This window comes from Palaemon carinicauda, chromosome 42 (assembly GCF_036898095.1).
Source record: "Palaemon carinicauda isolate YSFRI2023 chromosome 42, ASM3689809v2, whole genome shotgun sequence".
NCBI classification, from domain to species: domain Eukaryota; kingdom Metazoa; phylum Arthropoda; class Malacostraca; order Decapoda; family Palaemonidae; genus Palaemon; species Palaemon carinicauda.
The window spans coordinates 23,643,936-23,667,257 of NC_090766.1; the positions used below are offsets into that span (position 1 = coordinate 23,643,936).

General features: G+C 43.7%; 1 protein-coding gene across 4 annotated transcripts in view; it reads left to right on the forward strand.

Annotated features, from left to right (window-relative positions):
* The window catches only part of LOC137633322 (tRNA selenocysteine 1-associated protein 1-like), a 41,373-nt gene extending 20,455 nt beyond the window's left edge, over positions 1-20,918 (forward strand). For 2 of the 4 annotated variants that reach the window (XM_068365563.1, XM_068365564.1), the window contains exons 3-7: positions 7,392-7,514; positions 18,591-18,744; positions 19,063-19,228; positions 19,656-19,837; positions 20,095-20,918. In XM_068365563.1, coding sequence (XP_068221664.1) covers positions 7,392-7,514; positions 18,591-18,744; positions 19,063-19,228; positions 19,656-19,837; positions 20,095-20,222 — 753 coding nt within the window. In that variant the 3' untranslated portion in view covers positions 20,223-20,918. Of the gene's footprint in view, positions 1-7,391; positions 7,515-18,590; positions 18,745-19,062; positions 19,229-19,655; positions 19,842-19,962; positions 19,982-20,094 lie in introns of all 4 variants that reach the window. The other 2 variants (XM_068365565.1, XM_068365566.1) reach the window with 2 other exon arrangements.
* Positions 20,919-23,322: the final 2,404 nt, after the last annotated feature.

Sequence of the window (23,322 nt, forward strand, 5' to 3'; positions counted from 1 at the left end):
TAGGACAATGTTTAAGAGCTCAATAGGATGAACCTTGCCTCTACGGCTCGTTAGTTAGGATCGTGCTAAGATTCAGATTTGATAATAGCTAAATGTACGTTACTGTTATTCTTTAGATAACAGAATTTTCAATATTAAACTTACCCGATAATCATGTAGCTGTCAACTCCGTTGCCCGACAGAATTCTATGGAGGGATACGCCAGCTATCACAATACTAGAAGGGGGTGTACTTACCAGCGCCACCTGTGGCCAGGTACTCAAGTACTTCTTGTTGACACCTCCTCAATTATTCCTCTGTCGTGCTTCCGGCAAGACGTTCTGGGATACGCTTATGTTCTTGGAGTATTTTCACGACTTTGGTGAAGTATTTCTCTTTGATTTCGGCTGTCGCTTTACTGGAAACTTCTATTTTAGCTTAGTTAGCTTTTGGAATTAATTTGATTAATTTTGGTGACGAAGAGAGTATGAACTCTCGTTCACCTTTCAATGGCCGACCCTTCCCTTAGACGAAAGTGTTGGTGTCTAAGAGAGTATAGACTCTCTTTCTTAATTTTGCTTAACAAAAGTTATAGATTTATTTATATCTCTCCGCCTCTTATAGGCCTCTTCGATTAACTTCCTTTTATTATAAACTTATTAAAATTAATTTTTATATTTGTTTATATTCGACCTTCCTAATAGTAGGCGGTCTTTTCTTGGTACCGAAGTTAATTATCGTGAGCCCGTCATTTCGGTTTTACCTGTTAACATATTATGCTATTTTAAGGTCTTTGAAAGAATTTCTTTGATAGTCTCGTACTTTTTCAAAGTTGAACTAACGTTTTGTTTGTCTCGGCAGTTGTTGACGTTCAGAACGTTTCAACTTGCACTCTATCGTTACGATAGAGAAAGAATGTTCACGGTTTCACATTGCAGTAAGAGTAACCGTGTCTAGCGTTTTGTTCATTCTTTCTTAACTTAATGTTGATTCTAATAAGGAACTTTTCTTTTTGGGAAATATTTCAGTTTTTTCCTTTAACAATAATATGTTTTAACGATATATATGATTGGGCTCTTCTCTCAGGTTCTAAGTCAAGAGAGAGAGAGAGAGAGAGAGAGAGAGAGAGAGAGAGAGATAGAGACGGAGGGAGAAAGAGGATAAACGTTTCCCTCAAGCCTGCCAGGCGTACGAGTAACGTCGTTATCATTTTGCTCTTATCCCTAGTCTCTTTAGGGGAAGAAACTAAACGTTTCTAGAGTGATCTAGTGTTTAGTCTCTTTCCAGCCACTGAATTTTCTTTCATTAGATTTTTCTGTTACATTGTAATTCTGTTTTCGCAATTATTAACTTTTGAGAAGGATAGAATTGCGTGTTTCAGGTACAAACCACTTAAAGTTTCGAGTTCAGTGAAATAAGTGCAAACAGAAATCAAAGTGATAAGTGATTGATGTCAGTGTTATGCGTGAGGGTACTTTTGTGCGCGCCAGTCGTCCTCCCAGTCCGGGACCTCTTGCAAGCTCCCAAGCCCAGGGGAGAAGCAATGTCGAAGGGCAAAAGGGTTCGGCAGGCCTTGATCGGCGCACAGAAGTATCCTCGGTGGTTGTGGGCGTGTCTTACCGAGACCGTCACTCCCACCCGCAGACGATTGAGCCCTTATTTTGCTCGTCTGCAGAAGAGATTTAGAGGAGAAAATAAAGGCAGAGTAACGCTGGTCTCAGGTCTCTAGACCTCTTAAACGTAAAGTCCAGACCTATGCCAGACGTACGAAGTAAAGTTCAACAACCCGGATGCAGTCATTGGGTTAGCTCTGACTCTCCTCAGTCATCATTTTGCGGGTTGAGAGTGCGCCTACACTCCCCCCCGCCTATGCTCGCTCCGCCTGATCGCAGTACCACCTGCCAGGCGTACGATGTTGTGGACTCTACTACAGTCCATGCAGCACAGCTTTCGGACCTGATGCGTGAGTGTCGTGCTGAGAGTGTTGCACCTCCTCCTCCTCCTGCACCGGTGGTGCACCAACCGCCTGCACCCGTTCAGCCTGTGCTGCACCCGCCTGCACCGGTGGTGCACCAACCGGCTGCACCCGTTCAGCCTGTGCTGCACCCGCCTGCACCGGTGGTGCACCAACCGGCTGCACCCGTTCAGCCTGTGCTGCACCCGCCTGCACTCGCTGCACCCAGTCGCAGCACCATCTGCCAGGCGTACGATGTTGTGGACTCTACTACAGTCCATGCAAGCACAGCTTTCGGACCTGTTGCGTGAGTATCGGGCTGAGAGTGTTGCACCTCCACCTGCACCCTTTCAGCCTGTGCTCAACCCGCCTGCACTCGCTGCACCCAGTCGCAGCACCATCTGCCAGGCGTACGATGTTGTGGACTCTACTACAGTCCATGCAGGCACAGCTTTCGGACCTGTTGCGTGAATGTCGGGCTGAGAGTGTTGCACCTCCACCTGCACCCGTTCAGCCTGTGCTCAACCCGCCTGCACTCGCTGCACCCAGTCGCAGCACCTTCTGCCAGGCGTACGATGTTGAACCTCTTTCTGTGTTCGCTGTTCCCAGTGTTGTTCAGCCTCAGCCTTCTTTAAGGCAACCTTCGGTTTGGGATCAGGAGGATTACTCCACTCTTCCTCCTCCTCCCCTGGCTGCTCCACCGGTGGTGCAACTCTCGGTGGAGGTACAACCTCTTCCACCTGTGAGTCAGTCTCCTCAGCTGCTGCACCGAGCTCAACCCGTGCACCCTGTTCCTGCACCTCAGACACCTCTGCTTGCGGGAACTTTACCTTGTTCTGCGCAACCTCGGTCTCTTCACGCTCCACTCATTCCACAGGAACAGGAACTTTCTGCACCTTCCACTGTTGTTGTTCCAGCTCGTTCTGACTCTGCTGTTCAGCATACCTTACCTCCATTTTCAAACCATGGCAAAAATATGAATCATGAGTTATGAATGTAAGGTAAACATTATGTTGATTTTTAAACCCCATGTTCAGCATGCTCTGCATACAACATGCTCTGCATACAGCATGCTCTGCATTCAGCATGCTCTGCATACAACATGCTCTACATACAGCATGCTCTGCATACAGCATACTCTGCATTCATCATGCTCTGCATACCTTACCGCATGCTTCTCAACATATCTTGGGTTGTTGCCAACTCACTAGACTGTCAAGCAGTTTCATAACGTTGCCTTCTAGTCTGCTGCTTTTGCACCAGTGAACCCTCACTCAGAGAACTTAGCTTTTCTAGGATAAGGTCCCTGTAGATGAGAAAGTTCTTTTCTCCCTCCTTCTGATATTCCCTTGAGGACTCTGTCATTTGGAGGGAGCCTTTAGCTGCATAACCTCTTATGGACTTTTATTTAAGCATTACATGCTTACAGGGAAGGTAATGGTTCCACTTCAGCCGCTAATCCCGTCTGTTACCACACCTGCTCCCATAGACCTTGAGCTGTGTTGCATGACATGCAGTCCAAGCTTAGTCCTTGTTAGAGGATTTTTTTGTTTACGGAGTCAATGTGTCACGGGGAAGACGTTCAACAACCAACAGAAGGGACTTGTTGTGACGCAGTGCGGCAACCTCAGCAACCCGTTAAGGAGTTGTCTGTACGACCCAGATAGTCTAGACAGATTCGGGTTGTCACTGTACTTCCTCGCTTGCCCATGATTGACAGTTTACAGACTGTGCAGCAGTATCATGATCTTGTGTCCGGCTCCGTCAGACGACTGGCTTTTAAGAGCTCCCACAAGTCGTCGCTGTCTGGAGATTTTCAAATGGACTATGGATCTGACCAAGGAACTGGGCCTCCTGGTCAATTTTGAGGAGTCTCAGCTCGTTCCATCCCAGACCATTGTTTCCTTGGGTATGGATCTTCAGAGTCGAGCTTTTCGGACTTGTCCGTCGGCCCCAAGGATCTTCCAAGCCCTAGAATGCATCCAGAGCATGCTGAGAAGGAACCGATGCTTAGTCAGGCAGGGGATGAGTCTAACAGGGACACTTTCATCGCTGGCCCTGTTCATCGAGTTAGGGAGACTTCACCTCCGCCCCCTTCAGTATCATCTAGCTGCTCACTGGATAAAGGACTTGACGCTAGAGACGGGCTCAGTTCCTGTTTCCGAAGAGATGAGGTCTACTCTAACGTGGTGGAAGAACAGCATTCTTCTCAAGGAAGGTCTACCTTTGGCTGTTCAGACCCCCGACCACCGTCTCTTCTCGGACGCATCGGACACGGGCTGGGGTGCGACACTGGACGGACAGGAATGCTCGGGAACATGGAATCAGGAGCAAAGGACACTTCACATCTATTGCAAGGAGTTGTTGGCAGTTCATCTGGCCTTGATAAACTTCAAGTCCCTCCAGCTTAACAAGGTGGTGGAGGTGAACTCCGACTACACCACAGCCTTGGCTTACATCTCCAAGCAGAGAGGGACTCATTCGAGGAAGTTGTTCAAGTTCGCAAGGGACCTCCTCATTTGGTCAAAGATCGAAAGCTCACGCTGGTAACGAGGCTCATTCAGGGCGATATGAATGTCATGGCAGATCGCCTCAGCCGTAAGGGTCAGGCCTTCCCCACAGAGTGGACCCTTCACAAGAATGTTTGCAGCAGACTTTGGGCCCTGTGGGGTCAGCCAACCATAGTTCTATTCGCTACCTCGATGACCAAGAAGCTCCTCTTGTATTGTTCTCCGATTCCAGACCCAGCAGCAGTTCGCGTGGATGCCTTTCTGCTGGATTGGTCCCATCTCAACCTGTATGCATTCCCGCCGTTCAAGATTGTCAACAGGGTACTTCAGAAGTTCGCCTCTCACAAAGGGACACGGTTGACGTTGGTTGCTCCCCTCTGACCCGCGAGAGAAGGGTTCACCGAGGTACTGCAATGACTGGTCGACGTTCCCAGGACTCTTCCTCCTAGAGTGGACCTTCTGCGTCAACCTCACGTAAAGAAGGTACACCCAAACCTCCACGCTCTTCGTCTGACTGCCTTCAGACTATCGAAAGTCTCTCAAGAACTAGAGGCTTTTCGAAGGAGGCAGCCAGAACGATTGCCAGAGCAAGGACGACATCCACTCTCAGAGTCTATCAGTCTTAATGGGAAGTCTTCCGAAGCTGGTGCAAGGCCAATGCAGTTTTCCTCAACCAGTACCACTGTAACCCAGATTGCTGACTTCCTGTTACATCTAAGGAACGTAAAATCCCTATCAGCTCCTACGATCAAGGGTTACAGAAGTATGTTGGCAGCGGTTTTCCGCCACAGAGGCTTGGATCTTTCCTCCAACAAAGATCTACAGGACCTCCTTAGGTCTGTTGAGACCTCAAAGGAACGTCGGTTGTCCACTCCAGGCTGGAATCTAGACGTGGTCCTAAGGTTCCTAATGTCATCAGGATTTGAACCGTTCCAATCAGCCTCTTTTAAGGACCTCACATTAGAAACTCTTTTCCTCGTGTGCTTAGCAACAGGTAAAAGAGTAAGTGAGATCCACGCCTTCAGCAGGAACATAGGTTTCACATCTGAAACGGCTACATGTTCCTTGCGGCTCGGTCTTTTTGGCTAAAACGAGCTTCCTTCCCGTCCTTACCCTAAGTCGTTCGAGATCCCAAGCCTGTCCAACATGGTGGGGAACGAACTAGAGAGAGTACTTTGCCCTGTTAGAGCTCTTAAGTACTATCTAAGAAGGTCAAAACCATTACGAGGACAATCAGAAGCCTTATGGTGTGCTATCAAGAAGCCTTCTCTACCAATGTCTAAGAACTCAGTTTCTTACTACATCAGGCTTCTGATTAGAGAAGCAAATTCTCATCTGAAGGAAGAAGACCTTGCTTTGCTGAAGGTAAGGACACATGAAGTGAGAGCTGTGGCTACTTCAGTGGCCTTCAAACAAAACCGTTCTCTGCAGAGTGTTATGGATGCAACCTATTGGAGAAGCAAGTCAGTGTTCGCATCATTCTATCTCAAAGATGTCCAGTCTCTTTACGAGTACTGCTACACCCTGGGTCCATTCGTAGCAAAGAATGCAGTAGTAGGCGAGGGCTCAGCCACTACATTCCCATAATTCCATAACTTTTTAACCTTTCTCTTGAATACTTTTTATGGGTTGTTCGGTCGGCTAAGAAGCCTTCCACATCCTTGTTGATTTGGCGGGTGGTCAATTCTTTCTTGAGAAGCGCCGAGGTTAAAGGTTGTGATGAGGTCCTTTAGTATGGGTTGCAGCCCTGTATACTTTAGCACCTTTGGGTTGATTCAGCCTCCAAGAGGAACGCTGCGCTCAGTAAGGAAGACGAACTTAAAAAAGAGACAGAGTAACGGTTCAATTCGACTTCCTTACCAGGTACTTATTATTTCATTGTTATTTGAGATAACTGTTATATGAAATATGGGATACTTAGCTATCCTTTAATCTTGTACACTGGTTTTCACCCACCCCCCTGGGTGTGAATCAGCTACATGATTATCGGGTAAGTTTAATATTGAAAAATGTTATTTTCATTAGTAAAATAAATTTTTGAATATACTTACCCGATAATCATGATTTAATTGACCCTCCCTTCCTCCCCATAGAGAACCAGTGGGACCGAGGAATAATTGAGGAGGTGTCAACAAGAAGTACTTGAGTACCTGGCCACAGGTGGCGCTGGTAAGTACACCCCCTTCTAGTATTGTGATAGCTGGCGTATCCCTCCATAGAATTCTGTCGGGCAACGGAGTTGACAGCTACATGATTATCGGGTAAGTATATTCAAAAATTTATTTTACTAATGAAAATAACATTTTACCTGAGGATGTAAACTTATACCAGTGTCAGCATGGGATGCCATAATGGTTTAGGTAACAGTGACTAGTAGTGTTATCCTAGACTTTCAACTCTGTAACTGCAAAGGAAAGCTCCATTCATGTGTAGGTTGTGTGTTATTTAACGATTGCAGGTGATTTTGATATATTATACTAGTTAGGAAAATTAGTATTTTATACTCATATGAAATGTGGGTAGTATGTAAGGTTACTATATAAATGCAAAAAATGTTAGCAAAATACTTAGTCTATATTGATGATATTTAGAAGTGTCTCCTAATCTTATCATTTAAGTTTAGAATTTGCTTGCAGGTTGTTTGAAATAAGTTGCTACTGCACAGTCCTACAGTTATTACTCATGTGTTGCCTTTACTGCTGAGATCAGGTGTCGACTGTTAATTCTGGTAATCACTTCTGTAGGTCAGGTACTCCATGTGATTGATATGGAATGAAATGAAAATGGATTGTTGAATATTTTGTCATGTATTTCATCATCTCAATCAGTGTTGAAATTCTGATCGTTTCTCGAGGGAAGGTCAGAATTCATGTACAGGACCTCTTAAATACTGGATATAGTATTTAGACCATGCATAGTCTCATAAGATAATGTGTTTTTTATTCCAGGTCATGAAGAATCGCTATACAGGCCATCCAGCAGGCTATTGCTTTGTGAACTTCAACTCAGACCAAGCAGCTTTAACTGCAATGCACAAACTCAATGGCAAAGTCATTCCTCACAGTCAGCCTGTAAGTATGGGCAGCCAACTCTGCAACCTTAATTTTATATTGACTACTAAAAGTAATTTGCATGGATGATTTTTCATGCAATTGTTGTATGAATGCAATGTATAAAGTGGTACCCTGTTCCTTGGTATCTTCATATTTGTTAGTTTTTGCAAAGTTTTTGTTCACATAGCTTCTGTAGCCTTCTAATGTACTAAACTAATAGTAACTTGAAAGCCAGTTCCATTGATTAGATATTAGTCTAATCAGATTGTGCTTTATAAACTTCTGTCCTTTGTTCACTGCTCAAATCTGTAAACCCTATAATAGTGACCAGTTATTTCTTTTCTCATATCTTTTGTCGCCTGGTTTTTATTCACAATAGGTTGAATTGTTTATTGACTTTAATTTTCATAGTATTTTGAGGTAAATGTAGGCAGATTGTCAAAGAAATTTTACACTTTAATGTATTCAGTGATTATCATCTAAGTATTTTTGCGATGGCATTGTTTAACATTTTAATTGTCAAAGGAAATTTTACCATGATTTTACTGTATTTTATTGGCTCAAATTACTTTTTTGTTTTATGTATCCACTTTTCTTAAATTGTTTACATGTTGGAATTTATATATTTTGTTAGTGGTTTAGAATATCATAGAATTTTAAGTTTGATTTCATCTTTTTGTTATTTCAAATTTATAGAATTTTTATTTTCCTAATATAGTAACTTCTCATCTTGTCTGATGAGAATACCAATTACATTAGCATGTTGATTATATTGACAATGCTGTTGTAATGATAAAAGTACTTTACATTCAAACTCAACAGTTTGGAAGATCATAGATTGAGATCACTAGTATATGTCAATCAATCAGCATAACATAATGTAACTGCTGCAGGATTTGACAATTTGATGAGCAACAGTATCCGATACTTAACTAATGCCCTTTATTATTGTTTGCTCTTCAATATTGCAAGATATTCCACAACTAATAGATTTGTGAAATTTGTAAACCAAACCTCCCTTAACACTTATCTTCACACTTTTAAGTTTATGAACAAAATATGAAGACCATCGTAATAATGAAGCCAATAGCTTCAAGCCTTGTTATTTGTGATAGTTAGGTTACAGACACGGTCGCGATAAGCGAAAACTTGAAAATAGATGTTACATTACTAGGGTGGGCTATCTCCTAACCTAAAAATTCACTGCCCCTTGCCACAAGCAGGTGCCCGAGCTGATAATTAACACAGTAAATATTGCCTAATAGTTTTAATTTGGTTTCCACAACAGTTTATAATCATATGTACAGTGTACAGAACATTTGCACACAAGCACTACGTACTGGACAGTAAGGTTACAGTACAGTATTGTGCTAAGGTAAAGTTTACCGAGTCATCATCATCCCCTTACTGTTCTGTATAGCAATGTTCTTCCTATCTAGTAATACTGTACTGTAGTGTATATTACTACTGTATAGTATATGTACAGTTTTATTACTGCAGTACAGCTTAACCCTTTTACCCCCAGGCTCTTTGGAAATTTCCAACCCTTAACCCCCAAGGGGTTATTTTTTTCCCAGCACATTTTGCAGTATATATTTTTTAAATTGCTCTAACAGCCTTAATTTTTGTCATAGAGAGGTCAGGTTGGTCTCATTCTCTTGGAAAATGCCTGAATTTTTTCAAAAAATTATCAAAATTATGAAAAAAAAATTTTTTTATAGCATTTTTTTGCAAGGACGTACCGGTACGTCCATGGGGGTAAAGGGATGGGTTTTGTGAAACGTACCAGTACGTCCTTTGGGGGTAAAAGGGTTAACTGTACTTGCTGTAACTTATTTTCGTTTAGACGTCTGTAGCCTACGCCGCTAGCATGATGCAACTTCTTATGTGTTGTCTCTTGCCCAGTATGTTACTTTATATTTATACTTTCCTAAACAGAAATACAGATTATTTTATGAATTAACGGATTTTGAGCGAAGCGAAAAATCTATTTTTGCGTGAGATAGCCATGACGTCCTGATGGAAGGTTCCTTTTTGGTAGCTTCCTTGGGTATATTGACTACAAGGATATTCCCAGAGAATTAAACCATAGGTTATCACAGAATTCTTACTTCTGGAGCGAGTATCCTAAAGGTTTCCCTTTAAGACATCGTATATCAACAGGGGACGCATGTATTAACACGCCACATAGCTATCTGCACCCCATATAGAGTTAACACTTCGATATGGAGGGGCGGAGAATAACTGGGGAGCCGTTCCACAGTTACACTCTTCCGTGGCTACTTTTGGTACTCGAAATGTAAATAAACGGGCGCCATTGCTAAATGACGTCACGTCCGTCCTCATCCTGATGCCAGCTGCTTGCTAATCTCCATGATACAGCAGGACAGGGTGGGGCCTGAAAGGCTGGACTAGAATAGCAGGGAGGGTCCATCAGGACGTCATGGCTATCTCACCCAAAAATAGATTTTTCGCTTCGCTCAAAATCCGTTTTTTTGGGCTCAAGCCATGACGTCCTGATGGAAGAGTACCAGAGAATCAATGTATCATGGTAGATTTCCCCTTATAGAATAAGTGCCAAGGGCTTTGAATAAAGGTAAGCATTGTGACCTCGATAGAGGTTCCGTGGGGATGCAGCTTCCTGCCCCCCTGGCAGAGAAGTCCCAACGGGTCATACCAAAGTTCAAAGTGGTCATCGAAGGGCTACTCACCCTGCGGAGAGTACGTGAAGAACTCGGAGACAAGACAGAATGGTCGATATTCGTGTAGGAACATTCTCAACAATAGATAAGTGGTGGTTAGGCACTATATTCCATGGTTAGAGAACAATCTGGTCTCGAAGGTATGGCGCAAGTAAGTATTCAATTAGGGATATTACACAGCATAGTTGAGTATATAATACGGATAAAACATATTATTCTTCTTATTTCAAAGAAAGGGGTAATGAAACTATGACAACCATGTATTTCATAGTATAAATAGGAGCGGAGAGAGACGCACAAGTAATAAAATAGACATTCTATTTCACAATTGCAGGTTATAGTAATAATAAGTGCAATAAATGATGTTAAGTTAATTTACAAACAAAATTATAGTGTACATAGAAATAAGAAGACTTCGATCTTGAATCTGAAAGAAATTTCAAATTATTAGAAAGCACAAGTTCCATAGGAACGTCAGTCTTTAATAAGGAAAAACACATCATGCTCTAGGCATGTGGCACTCATGTGAAGACTATGACATTTCACCTTGTAAAGAACAGTCTATGAGAAACACTAAGTGTCCATGAAATCACTATGTATCACACGAGGGTCAACACAGGCACCCGTAGAGTTAAAGTCCCAAGTAACTCACTGTTCTATGCAGAGTTAACTGCAGGTTTCATAACACTACCTGTGGCTACCACGAAATGTTTGACTTCATGCACTTGCTTCGCGTAGTGCTTGAAGAAAACGCGCGAAGATTTCCATCCTGTGAAGCTCTTGAGGCTTTCGAAATCCATACTCTGGAAAAAATTCAGAGATGATGAGACTTTTCTAGGATCGTGACATGCGGGTGTACTGTCAGGATCCGCTCTGCGAATGAAGTAGGTGATTTTCGCTCTTAGTTGTTTCAGTGACAGGTCGCTACCCGATGTTTCTCCTTTGAAGAGTTGGCCTCCACCAAAGTCTGAAGTTCTCTGAAGATAGACCTTGAGGCTCTCTACCGGACATAGAGCGGCATCTTCTTTCAGGGGGCAGATTCTCCAGGGTCCCCATCTCTTGGTGGGTAATTCATTTTTCGTGAGAGACGTCGGATCAGGGAAGAGGGTAAGGTCTCCTGAGTCTGTAAACAGGATATGACCCTCGTCTCTTGATAATGCCACTATTTCGCTGACTCTGGCTCCCGAGGCGAGAGCAAAAAGAAATATAACTTTTTGAGTCAGATCCTTGAGAGGGCACGAATCGTTGTCCAAGTTGGAGGCAAAATGGAGCACCTTGTCCAGGGACCAGGAGATAGGTTTTGGCGGAGGTGCTGGGCGTAGACGAGTGCATGCCTTTGGTAGTTTATTGAAGATATCGCTGGACAGATCAATCTGGAAGGCGTACAGTAGTGGTCTAGTCAAAGCCGATTTGCAGGTAGAAATCGTGTTGGCTGCTAAGCCTTGTCCATGAAGGTGAATGAAAAAGGACATGCAAAAATCAATGGTGATTTCCGTAGGGTTTTTTGCTTTGACGAATGAGACCCACTTTCTCCAGGATGATTCGTATTGCCGTCGTGTGGATTCGGTCTTGTATTCCTCGAGGAAGTCTAGACTTTTCTTCGAGATCCCAAACCTTTTCTTCGCGGCTAGGGAGAGAAAATCATGAGATGAAGGTCCCTGACTTTCGACGATGAAGCGAAGACAGTCGACTTCTGTACTTGCTGGGAGAGAACTGGGCCCGGGAGAGGGATCAGCTTGGGCTGCAGCTCCGGGACCAGGGGGTACCAATTGCTCCCGGCCCACTTGGGAGCAACTAGGGCCGCTGTCCCTTTGAAGGTTCTCAGCTTGGAGAGACTTTCAGCAGAAGGTTGGTGGGAGGGAACAGGTAGATCCTGGACCATCTGTCCCAATCCAGTGACATGGCGTCCGCTGCTTCTGCCTTGGGGTCCTCGTACGGGGCCACATAACGAGGAAGTTGATTGTTGTCGCTCGTTGCTAAGAGATCGATCTGAAGTTCCGGGACTTGGTGAGAGATGAAGGAGAACGATCTTGCGTCTAGAGACCATTCCGACTCTATCGGGCTTGTCCGAGATAGAGCGTCCGCCGTCACGTTGCGGAATCCTTGTAGGTGAACTGCAGACAGGTGCCATTTCTTCTTTTCTGCCAGGCGGAAGATTGGGAGAAGCACCTGATTTATCTGGGGCGATCTCGAGCCCTGACGATTGAGACATCTGACTACCACCGAGTTGTCCAGAGTCAGACGAATGTGGATCGAGGGAGGCGGAGAGAGTTTCTTCAGAGTGAGAAGGACCGCCATGGCCTCCAAGATGTTGATGTGAAACGTCTTGAATAGGGGAGACCATGTCCCTTGAGCCTGTTGTTGGTGGGAGTGACCTCCCCAACCCTCCAGCGAAGCGTCCGTGTGGATGTTGAGTGATGGAGGTGGGTGTTGAAGAGGAATGGACCTTTTCAGGGCCTTTGCTTCCGACCATGGCTTTAAGAGTAACCAAAGTCTGTTTGGGAGCCATCTCTTGAGGTCTCTTCGAGCGATGGATGCAGAATGTCTCCAGACTCCCGCGGCATCCTTTAGCTGTGCACGAAGCACTGGGTTTGTCACTGAGGCGAACTGTAGAGAGCCTAGAACTTGTTCCTGCTGACGTCTTGAGATCCTTTTGGATTTCAGCAGTTTTCTGACAGACCCTGCTATTTCTTTCCTTTTCTTCTGTGGAATGGAAAGGCGGTGTGACTGAAGATCCCACTGGATTCCTAACCATTGGAACTTCTGAGCTGGAGAGAGGCGAGATTTCTTGGTGTTTATCTTGAATCCCAAGTGTTCTAGGAACTGGGTGACTTTGTTGCAGGATCTTACACAATCTTCGGGCGATGTCGCCCAGACCAGCCAATCGTCTAGGTAGGCCATCACCTGGACGCCGCGGAGGCGGAGCTGTTGAACGATGGCGTCTGCCAGCTTGGTGAAGATCCGTGGGGCCACGTTGAGCCGGAAGGGCATGGCCCTGAAAGCGTAGCTTTTCCTTTGGAGTCGAAATCCTAGGTAGGAGGAAGCGTGGTGGTTCATTGGAACGTGCCAGTAGGCATCCGCCAGGTCTATCGAGACCGTGTAGGATCCTTGAGGCAGAAGGGTCCTTATCTGTTGAAGAGTCAGCATCTTGAACTTGTTGTTCGCTATGAACTTGTTGAGGGGGGATAAGTCTAGAATGACTCTGAGTTTGTCGGAGTCCTTCTTGGGGACGCAAAACAGTCTCCCTTGGAACCTGGTTGACTTTACCCTCCTTATCACCTTCTTGTTCAAGAGTTCTAGGACATATTCTTCCAGGAGGGGGATTGACTGTTGGAAGAATTGCTGGAAGGTTGGGGGTGGTTGAGTCCAGCTCCAGCCTAGACCCTTCTTGACGATGCTGTGTGCCCAGGGATCGAAGGTCCAACGATCCTGGAATTGGCGGAGTCTTCCTCCCACCGGAAGCACTTCATTGCTTCTGGCTTCCCGAGGGTTTGCTACCTCGGCCGCTAGCTCCCCTTCCTCCTCTGCCTCTGGAGGGACGGCGAGATGCATCTCTGCCTGCATCTCTGTTTGAGCCTCTACCTTTGGGACGAAAGGTAGTGGATTGCTGCTCAAATGCAGGGGTGAAGACCGGCGACTGTGACAAGACCGGTTGGGTGACCAACTGAAAGGTCTGTTGTGGCTGAGCTGCCACTTGGGGAGTAGCGGATCCCGGAAACTGCCGTCTCTGTTGACGTTGCTGGGGTTTTGGTTTCGTGGGTCTCCTCTTAGGTTGAGGGCCGTCGTCCTGAGAGGATTTCCTTTTCTTTGACATGCCCCATTTGTGGAGAAGGTTCCTGTTCTCCGTGGTGGCTTTGTCAGTGATCTCTTTCACTAGGGAGGAGGGAAAGAGGTGTTTTCCCCAGATGTTGGAGGAAATCAGCCTCCGGGGTTCGTGTCTCACTGTAGCACTTGAGAACACGAATTCACGACAGGCTCTACGAGCCTTCGTGAAGCTGTACAGATCCTTCACGACCGTTGCCAGATGTGTTTTGGCAAGGACCATGTAGAAGTCAGGGACCCTAGTGTCACCGGCCATGACTTCGAGCTGTACTTGGAGGGACATAGATGCGGCGAGCCTTTCCTTCGTATCATGTTCCCGACGAAGGAGGTGATCGTTAAGTTTTGGGAGGTCCTCGTTAAACTGACGACCAGCGACGTCAGGCTCTAGTTTCCCCACTATGAAGGTTGACTGGACGTCTTTCCAGTGTCTATCATCAGGGGGAGTGGTCAGGGAGAAGGACCTGCACTCCTCCAGTACAGGGCAAGGTTTCCCTTCTTCCACTGCTTTATGTACTGCAGTGAAGGTCTTTTCCAGAAAGGGGAAGGTCGCATTGTCTGGTGCGACGAAGGTCGGGTGCTTTTTGCTAAGCGCCGGCATTTTCGAGTTGGTGAAGCCCCTACTTTTCACCGCGCTGGCTAACATAGCCTGGGCCTTCGAGAGATTGAACACAATAACCTCCTTTGGTTCGGTCTCTTCTTTAGAGGCGGGTTCGGACCTGAGTCGGACGTAACAGTCCGGGTAAGCCTCAAAGTTCGGGAAGAATTCCACTTCTTCCAACGCGATCGAGCCGACCTTCTCACTGATAAAGATCTTGCCCGTGGTGATCGGCATGTGCTCGGCATACCTCCATGGGTTAGTATCTGAGCATGCAGGGAGGTCCTTAACCGAAATCCTTTTCGGTTGCTTCGAACTTCGAGGTTGGACCTGAAAAATTCATGCGTCTCGCGAAGTTTCTTATCCATGAGAGCTTCAAGCATCTTGAAGATCTCCTGAGTGCTAGATGGGGTAGGGTCCGGGGTAGCGGATGTAGAAGGAAGTGATTCCTCAGTCGGTGTAGGAGTTGGTGCAGGGGTAGAAGCTGGAGCGACCTCATGCTCCGAATCAGGGTATTCCACCTGATCTTCCTCATAGTCGAGCTCGTCGCCCATGAGGTTCCTCTCCGTGGTCTCCGACACTTCCGACATACGGTCCACGTTGTCGGAATCTAAACGGCACTCGTGCATGGACTGAGCCATGACTACATCAGGTTCCACCACTATCTGGACGGTGGGAATCTGATCACTAGGGACCACCGAGTCTTTTGATGCCTTTGGAAATAGCAAGGCCCTCAAATCTTCGGTAGCGAGATACGGTCCGGTGGCGTTCTTCTGGAAGCCACGCACCCACTTGCGTAGCTTCTCTCGAGCGTTGTCCCTTACCTCCGCTGAAGGAGGATCGTCGAACGCTTCGACCAGACGACTCTTGCAGACTGTACAGTGCTGCGGGTCCCAAAATTTCAGGTCCCCTTTCTTGGCGGCGCAGGGGGCGTGGGTCCGACACGCCGTGTGCCCATAGAAGTCTGGGCGCTTCACTCCACAGAAGTTGTGGTCACACTTGATGTACTCCTCCTGTAAAAGAAAGAGAACATAAGTATACGGAAGGCATAAGAATGACTTACATTACTCTAAAGTTAAATTTTAAGTAGTTAAACTTTAACTTAACATTAAATAATTCAAGAATATTGTAATGTTAAAGAGAGGAGCGGGAAAGGGAAGTAGATAGACACATACTTGTGAATCCCGCCCAGTTGGTTACCGTAACCTTATCAATAGGCAATTCCATTTGTGACGGAGGGCACAAAACGGAAATCTTCATGGATCACCGTAGAGGGTAGAAGATAAATTCTAGCAGAGATTGCCTGCGAGGTGTATCGGGGACTGAGACCACTCAGACCCTTAGGGTAAAGGGGTAGCAGGAGACCCATATAGATCTAGGTTCCGGAAACCAACCGTGCTAAGACACACACAGTATGCTGGAAAATTGTAATATGCAAGAAGACAGCACAGCCACTAGTAGAACGGTAAGACAATACCTATCTATCGGAGTAGCCAAGCTATCTGGCTGCAGAGTAGGGCTATCGGCATGTAGCCGACAGCTAGTAGAAGGGGTGCAAGTCCCTTGGTGCTTCCGGGGGGCGCCAGCAGACCGACGGCACGCCGGAGGCCGCTCCAGCAGGGTTTATGGTATTAAGGTAGACACATTGAGGATTCAAAAATAATACCAGCTTGGCGGCCGGCGTGCGGCGGAGGCTCCGGCAGTCGAAGGCTGCCGGCTTGGTGACCAGTTCATAAGATAAGGCAGAATTGGTTAGTATACCCAGACCGCCGGCAATCAATGCCGGCACGCCGGAGGCCGGCCCGAAGGTCAGACAACCGAAACTAGGTAATGGAGGGGTGGGCCATCGGCTGTACGCCGACGGAAGGCGGCAGCCCTCCGGCACACGGAAGGCTGGCGACTTAGGGGAGGGAGGGTATCTCAAGAATGTCACCAAGGGAAGGGCGGTATCGCCGGCAGTAGAGGCGGCAAGGGACCGGCACCAGGATAGGAAGAGAGACAGATGAGGAGGGATGGAAGGGTAAGACCACATACCCCTCTGGCATCCCACCTGAGTGAGTGTAACCATGATAGGAGTGGGTCCTGTCATCCAATGGCAGGGGGCCGGCAGTCGGCCGGGTGCCAGGGTAACCCAAGGGAGGGTCAGGGTACACCCAAGAGGGGGGGAACCCCTGTTGGACAAATCGCTTCCAGTGGCTAACCCCATAGGACGCTATGAAGGGTATATGTACCAGAGCGGCCTGCTCAACAGGAGACCAAGATAGCCCTAACGCTCCACCCGAAGGAGGAGTGTAGGGCTAGGGACAGAGTGTATAGGCTAGCCTATGTATAGGCTAGTCTATGCCAAGGGATAGGTGGGGAGGGAGAAGAAGAGGGGTCTTCCATAGGGGAGGCTCTGTACAAGAACGGCCACCAAGGAAGGGAGGACGCTCCCTAGCCTAGGGTAGGTAACCTGAATGAGAACGGTGCACGAGTACCGTCTCAAACTATAACAGTACAGAACTAGCCCCCCCCCCCCCCCCCCCCCCCAAGGCCTAACCTAGATAAGGAGTGTTAAATCCCAAGCTAGGTAGGCTGAAAGACACATCGCAAGTTGCATGGAAGGTTAAGTAACCTAACCGAAGTAACTGAGGAAGGACAGGCCGTTCCTCTTTCTCGGTCGCAACCATAAGGGGGGATCATTCCCTTAGGGAGGACAGAGAAGCGATAAATACTCTGATTACGGACATGATTCCCCTATATAGAAGGGGGAGCATGGCCACACAGAGGGAACGCCCGTAGGCAGGGGATGAAGGGAGCATATAGGGGTTCCTACATTTAGGTTAGGTTAGAAAGGCACACAATCAAACCAGTCCCCTATATGGTCCCTGAAGGCGAAATACACTTGCATCACTGTAAATAGTATGATAAATAATGCCACTAGCTTCATAATTTAACCTAGGATCACTGGAATATATCATGCATGAACACTTTTGCTAGGCAATCTGGCCTAGGGGCTAAGCTAGCAATCTAGTATGGGGTCAGACGATGACCGGATAATAGAGCGTTAAAACACGATATATGAAGTTCCTAGCTATGAAGACTAAATAACTAATAATATCAATTAGTTAAGAGGCCGGAATAAGCTGTTCTGACTAGCTAAATAAGGCATGCAAGAGAACAGCGACGCCATAAAATGGCGCGTCCGGTAGCAGCACAGCTCTGCCAGAAAACACGAAATATCACGAAAAGTATAAGTTACTTTACGGCCAGAGCTTATTTAAACAATACTGGGACCTGGTACTCAACTTTCCAGAAGAAGGCGAGGCCGAAGGTAGCGACATTACGAAGATGCAAGCCGATAAAAAACGCACAAGGGGAAATCCGTCTATGCAAGGCAGCTACAAGCAGAAGGATGAGGACGAATGTGACGTCATTTAGCAATGGCGCCCGTTTGTTTACGTTTCGAGTACCAAAAGTAGCCACGGATGAGTGTAACTGTGGAACGGCTCCCCAGTTATTCTCCGCCCCTCCATATCGAAGTGTTAACTCTATATGGGGTGCAGATAGCTATGTGGCGTGTTAATACATGCGTCCCCTGTTGATATACGATGTCTTAAAGGGAAACCTTTAGGATACTCGCTCCAGAAGTAAGAATTCTGTGATAACCTGTGGTTTAATTCTCTGGGAATATCCTTGTAGTCAATATACCCAAGGAAGCTACCAAAAAGGAACCTTCCATCAGGACGTCATGGCTTGAGCCCAAAAATTTTTTTAGTTACTATTACTGCACGTGTATTGTGCAGTTAAGTATAGATTGGTGTTGTTTGATTAAAACTTATCCACCTTGCCCAATTCATTGGTGCTTCTTAAAATTCCCTTAAATATTGATTCTAATATGTTGCAAGTATGATTGAATGTTCTCATAATATAATTAAGGATGTTTATAAACAACTTTTACAGAAATTGTAACAGCTATTTTATTGTTCTTTGTAGCCTGTGCGATTTAAATTGAATCACAGCAGTACCAGAGGAAACACAACAGACAAGGAATTTTCCTTGTGGGTGGGTGATCTAACGCCAGATGTAGATGACTTTGCCCTGTACAAGACTTTTGGTAGTCGATATAACAGCATAAAAACAGCTAAAGGTTTGTACAAATTTCCTGATTAGATGAGCCTGTTAAGGTTTCAGATTTTATTAAATAATTTTTTTTTCTTTATCCATATCAAGTAGCGTTTGTTATTTCAATGTGTCAATTTAGAGCAGCAGAAATATTTACTTGATATCAGTTACTGATGCGAAGATAAGATCAATAATTTAGGAAGTTTAGTATCATTTTTACCAAAATTTTTGGAGTAGCAACAGTTTTGGTACAATACTGTGTTATCTTACTGGTTTGCAAGTACTTGTACAGTACTGTATTAGCTTAAGTGTTGAGTGTGTAATAATAATATTTTTTTTCCAGTCATCTATGACCCCAATGGCCAAAGTAAAGGGTTTGCCTTTGTGAGATTTTATTCAGAAGATGAGTACAAAGATGCTTTAACTCACATGAATGGTTTCAAAGGACTTGGCCAGAAACCTCTGAAAGTGAGCTATGCTGTTCCTAAGAAGCAGCACTACCCTGGCATGTAAGTAAATGGTATTGGATACCTCACTGTAAGATTGTCTTTAGCAACTTAGATGTCATAATTTTTTATATTAATGTCTATTTTCTTCAAGAAAAAACATTTTATATTACTTGTAGTTGTAGCTTAGCTAGTATTGAAAATAATAATAAACTTGAAAGCTTTTGAGATTTGTAGTATACTGTCAGGATATTTTAAGATGGTTATCTTTCAAAATATAAGTTATGAGTGTTCGCTTCACTTCATTGCAGACTTAAAAACCTTTAACCTTTGCTCCGTGGCATCCAAATTTGGTTGCAATTTTAGATTATTTTTAAGTGAACTGTAAATAACAGAAATGTCAAACCTTCTGAAAATCCTTTTGTTAATTTTTTAAAAAATTAATTAATTAGTGAAATACATTCCATATTTTAAATCTATTTGTTAACAGGAATCCAATGGGTGGAGATTACAGCCAATACTATGAGCAGTATTGGAACAATTATGCCGCTTGGCAGAACTACAATGCCTACTATGATCCCTATTCATCCTCCTATGGTGATTATAGTACTGGCATAGAAGGGGGCTCTGGAGATTCGAAAGATGCCAGCAAGGAAGACTTTGAACCTGTTGGTAAGTTTTAACTCTGTATTCTCTCAGTACTTTTTATGCTCACTCAGATAAGGACATCGCAAGAATACTTTTTGATATCTTTGAATCTACCAGTGAAGTAAATACTGTCATTCATTTCTTCCTAGCTAAACTAAAGGATTTAAGGTAGTGTAATATAGTCTCTTTTTGTTATATGTAACCAGAACATTGTAACATAGTTATTGCAATTCGTTTTTATAAGGATCTTATCATTTAAGTGAGTTTTTTTCTTTTGGCAGAATGGAATGTCCCAATAGATATTGATAAAGCCAATAAGGAGTATATTGATCGAAGTGAAGAATTATGGCAAGCAATTGAGAAGGCTCGGTGGAATTTCTGGGATGAAGGAACCAAAGAAGAAGAATGAGATCCTTACCTGTGACCTTTCTCAGTTTTTATGATCTTCTATCAATAAATTTATTTTATTCCTTGCATCACGCTGGTTAATTCCCTTTTGAATCCAGTTTTATATCTGCAAAATGAGTGGAGGGTAATGTCATGAAGCAGTTTGAGATGATCTACATCCCGTCCTTTCATTTATGTTTTAAGGATGATGGGATTATATATAGATTCCCATCTTTAACCAAAGATAGTCCTTTTAAAAACTGTCTATTGTTCCCTTTTAGAGTTAGTCGACTTATCAAGTCAGTAAATGTGAGGTAGAATTCTTGGAATACTAAAGGTTCCTTCCTTGGCCTACCTTTATTAAGTTTCAAACTCATATCTATCTGTACTGTTAATAAAAAAAACATATATGTATATATATACTACTGAAGATCATAGACATATGAAATTTGCATAGGGCTTCAAATCTCCATGTGCAATATTTGTTGCTATATCGTGTAATCAATTTGTTGCATTATTTTTACTTAGCAAGTCATGTCTGTTTTTTATAGCAGAACTTTGCATTAAGGTCAGCATTTCAGATTATTGAAATATGCTACAGTATAAATTTGTAATTTCCTGTCACAAGACAGTAAAGAACTGCAAAACTGTTGTCTCAAAAATTCTCTTGTACAACAATTTTAAGTCTTTATTCCATAAATTGTGTGAACTGGTGTGACTTTGTAGTATGATAATCCTTGTGTGAGTGATTATTCACCATCTTTGAAACCCCTTATATTTGACAGCTGAATCTGAACCCATTGTTGGACTACCATTTTCTCACCTGGGGTTTCTCTGGCTTCCTTCTTGAAGATAGCTAAAATGTCAATGTCTACCCAAAAAATTTAAAGTATAGCATTTTCTTCCACTTTAATAGTCTTGACCCTCTAGTAGAGTATTGTGCTTATATAGCAGTGTATGGCAATAAAAGCTCTTGGACAAGCCAAGTAAGAGACCATTTCAATCTTCTCGTCTAAACTGTGTCTCATTCCTTGAATCCATATTGGTGTTATGAGTTTAAACTGTTATATAGCTTTAGATTAATTGGTATGTCTTCTGGTTTTGAAGTGCAGTCATGTGTTAAATGCGTCAAATAGTAAGGGCAGCATTGTGATTCGGACTATCTATGTTCCGAGTTTATTAACTTTAGTCCTTCTTATTGAAAAATATCTCTTGAACAAGTTTGAAGGGACTCTTGAACTTACTCTTTCTATCTCTGTAGACTGTATTAGAGAGTTTAACCAACCTTGGCATTCACTTATATATATAACACATTGTATGTATAGTTCTCTTTTGCAAGGAGAGGTAATAGCTTTAGATTAAAGTTGTGGTTTTATAATAGCATTTTGTAAAGCACCAACATAATAGTCTAAGGATTTTTCATGGTTTCAGTTTATCATAAGACTGCATTTGTGGCATAGATGATACTAATTTTTCTTATATCTAACATTTATTTGTTTTGGTGAGCTGAATGATTGTGGCAACTTCCAGTTTCAGACTTCCCTTTTCTTTTCTATTATTCTCCAAGCTAGCATTTTCACACACATGATTAAATTTGAGATTATATTTCATGTCAACAAATAGCACATATCAGGGTTTGTAAATAAAATATACCCATCATTTTTACTATTAATTTGTTATTTTCAATATTAAACTTACCCGATAATCATGTAGCTGTCAACTCTGTTGCCCGACAGAATTCTACGGAAGGGATACGCCAGCGATCGCTATACAAGAGGGGGGTGTACTCACAAGCGCCACCTGTGGCCAGGTACTGCAGTACTTCTTGTTGACACCACTTCAATTTTTCCTCTGTCGTGCTTCCGGCAAGACGTTCATGGATACGCTTATAATTTTGGAGTCTTGTTCACGGTTTTTGGTGAAGTATTGCTCTAAGATTTCAGCTTTCGCTATTCAGGAAGTTTTATTATTAGCTTAGCTAACTTTTGGAATTAATTTGATTAATTATGGTGACGAAGAGAGTATGAACTCTCTTTCACCTTTAAATGGCCGACCCTTCCCTTAGACGGAAGTGTTGGTGTCTAAGAGAGTATAGACTCTCTTTCTTAATTTTGCTTAACAAAAGTTATAGATTTATTTTATATCTCTCCGCCTTTTATAGGCCTCTTCGATTAACTTCCTTTTATTATAAACTTATTAAAATTAATTTTTATATTTGTTTATATTCGACCTTTCCTAATAGTAGGCGGTCTTTTCTTGGTACCGAAGTTAATTAACATTGAGCCCGTCATTTCGGTTTTACCTGTTAACATATTATGCTATTTTAATGTTTTTGAAAGAATTTCTTTGATAGTCTCGTACTGTTTTCAAAGTTGAACTAACGTTTTGTTTTGTCTCTGCAGTTGTTGACGTTCAGAACGTTCAACTTGCGTTCTATCGTTACGATAGAGGGAGAATTTTCACGGTGTCACGTTGCAGTAAGAGTAACCGTGTCTAGCGTTTTGTTCATTCTTTCTTAACTTAATGGTTTTAATTCTAATAAAGGAACTTTTCATTTTGGGAAATATTTTCCTTTAACAATAATATGTTTTAACGATATATATGATTGGGCTCTTCTCTCAGGTTCTAAGTCAAGAGAGAGAGAGAGAGAGAGAGAGAGATAGAGACGGAGGGAGAAAGAGGAGGATAAACGTTTCGTTCAAGCGAGTAACGTTGTTATCGTTTTTGCTCTTCTCCCTAGTCTCTTTAGGGGAAGAAGGTGAACGTTTCTAGAGTTTTTTCTTGTTCTCAAGCTTTATGCGGTGAGAGAATTTAAACGTAGTTTATTTGATCTAGTGTTTAGTCTCTTTCCAGCCACTGAATTATTTATCTTTCATTAGATTTTTCTGTTACATTGTAATTCTGTTTTCGCAATTACTAACTTTTGAGAAAGGATAGAATTGCGTGTTTCAGGTACAAACCACTTAAAGTTTCGAGTTCAGTGAAATAAGTGCAAACAGAAAATCAAAAGTGATAAGTGATTAGCGCAAAGTGTCAGTGTTGTGCATGAGGGTACTTCTGTGCGTGCCAGTCGTCCTCCCAGTCCGGGACCTCTTGCAAGCTCCCAAGCCCAGGGGAGAAGC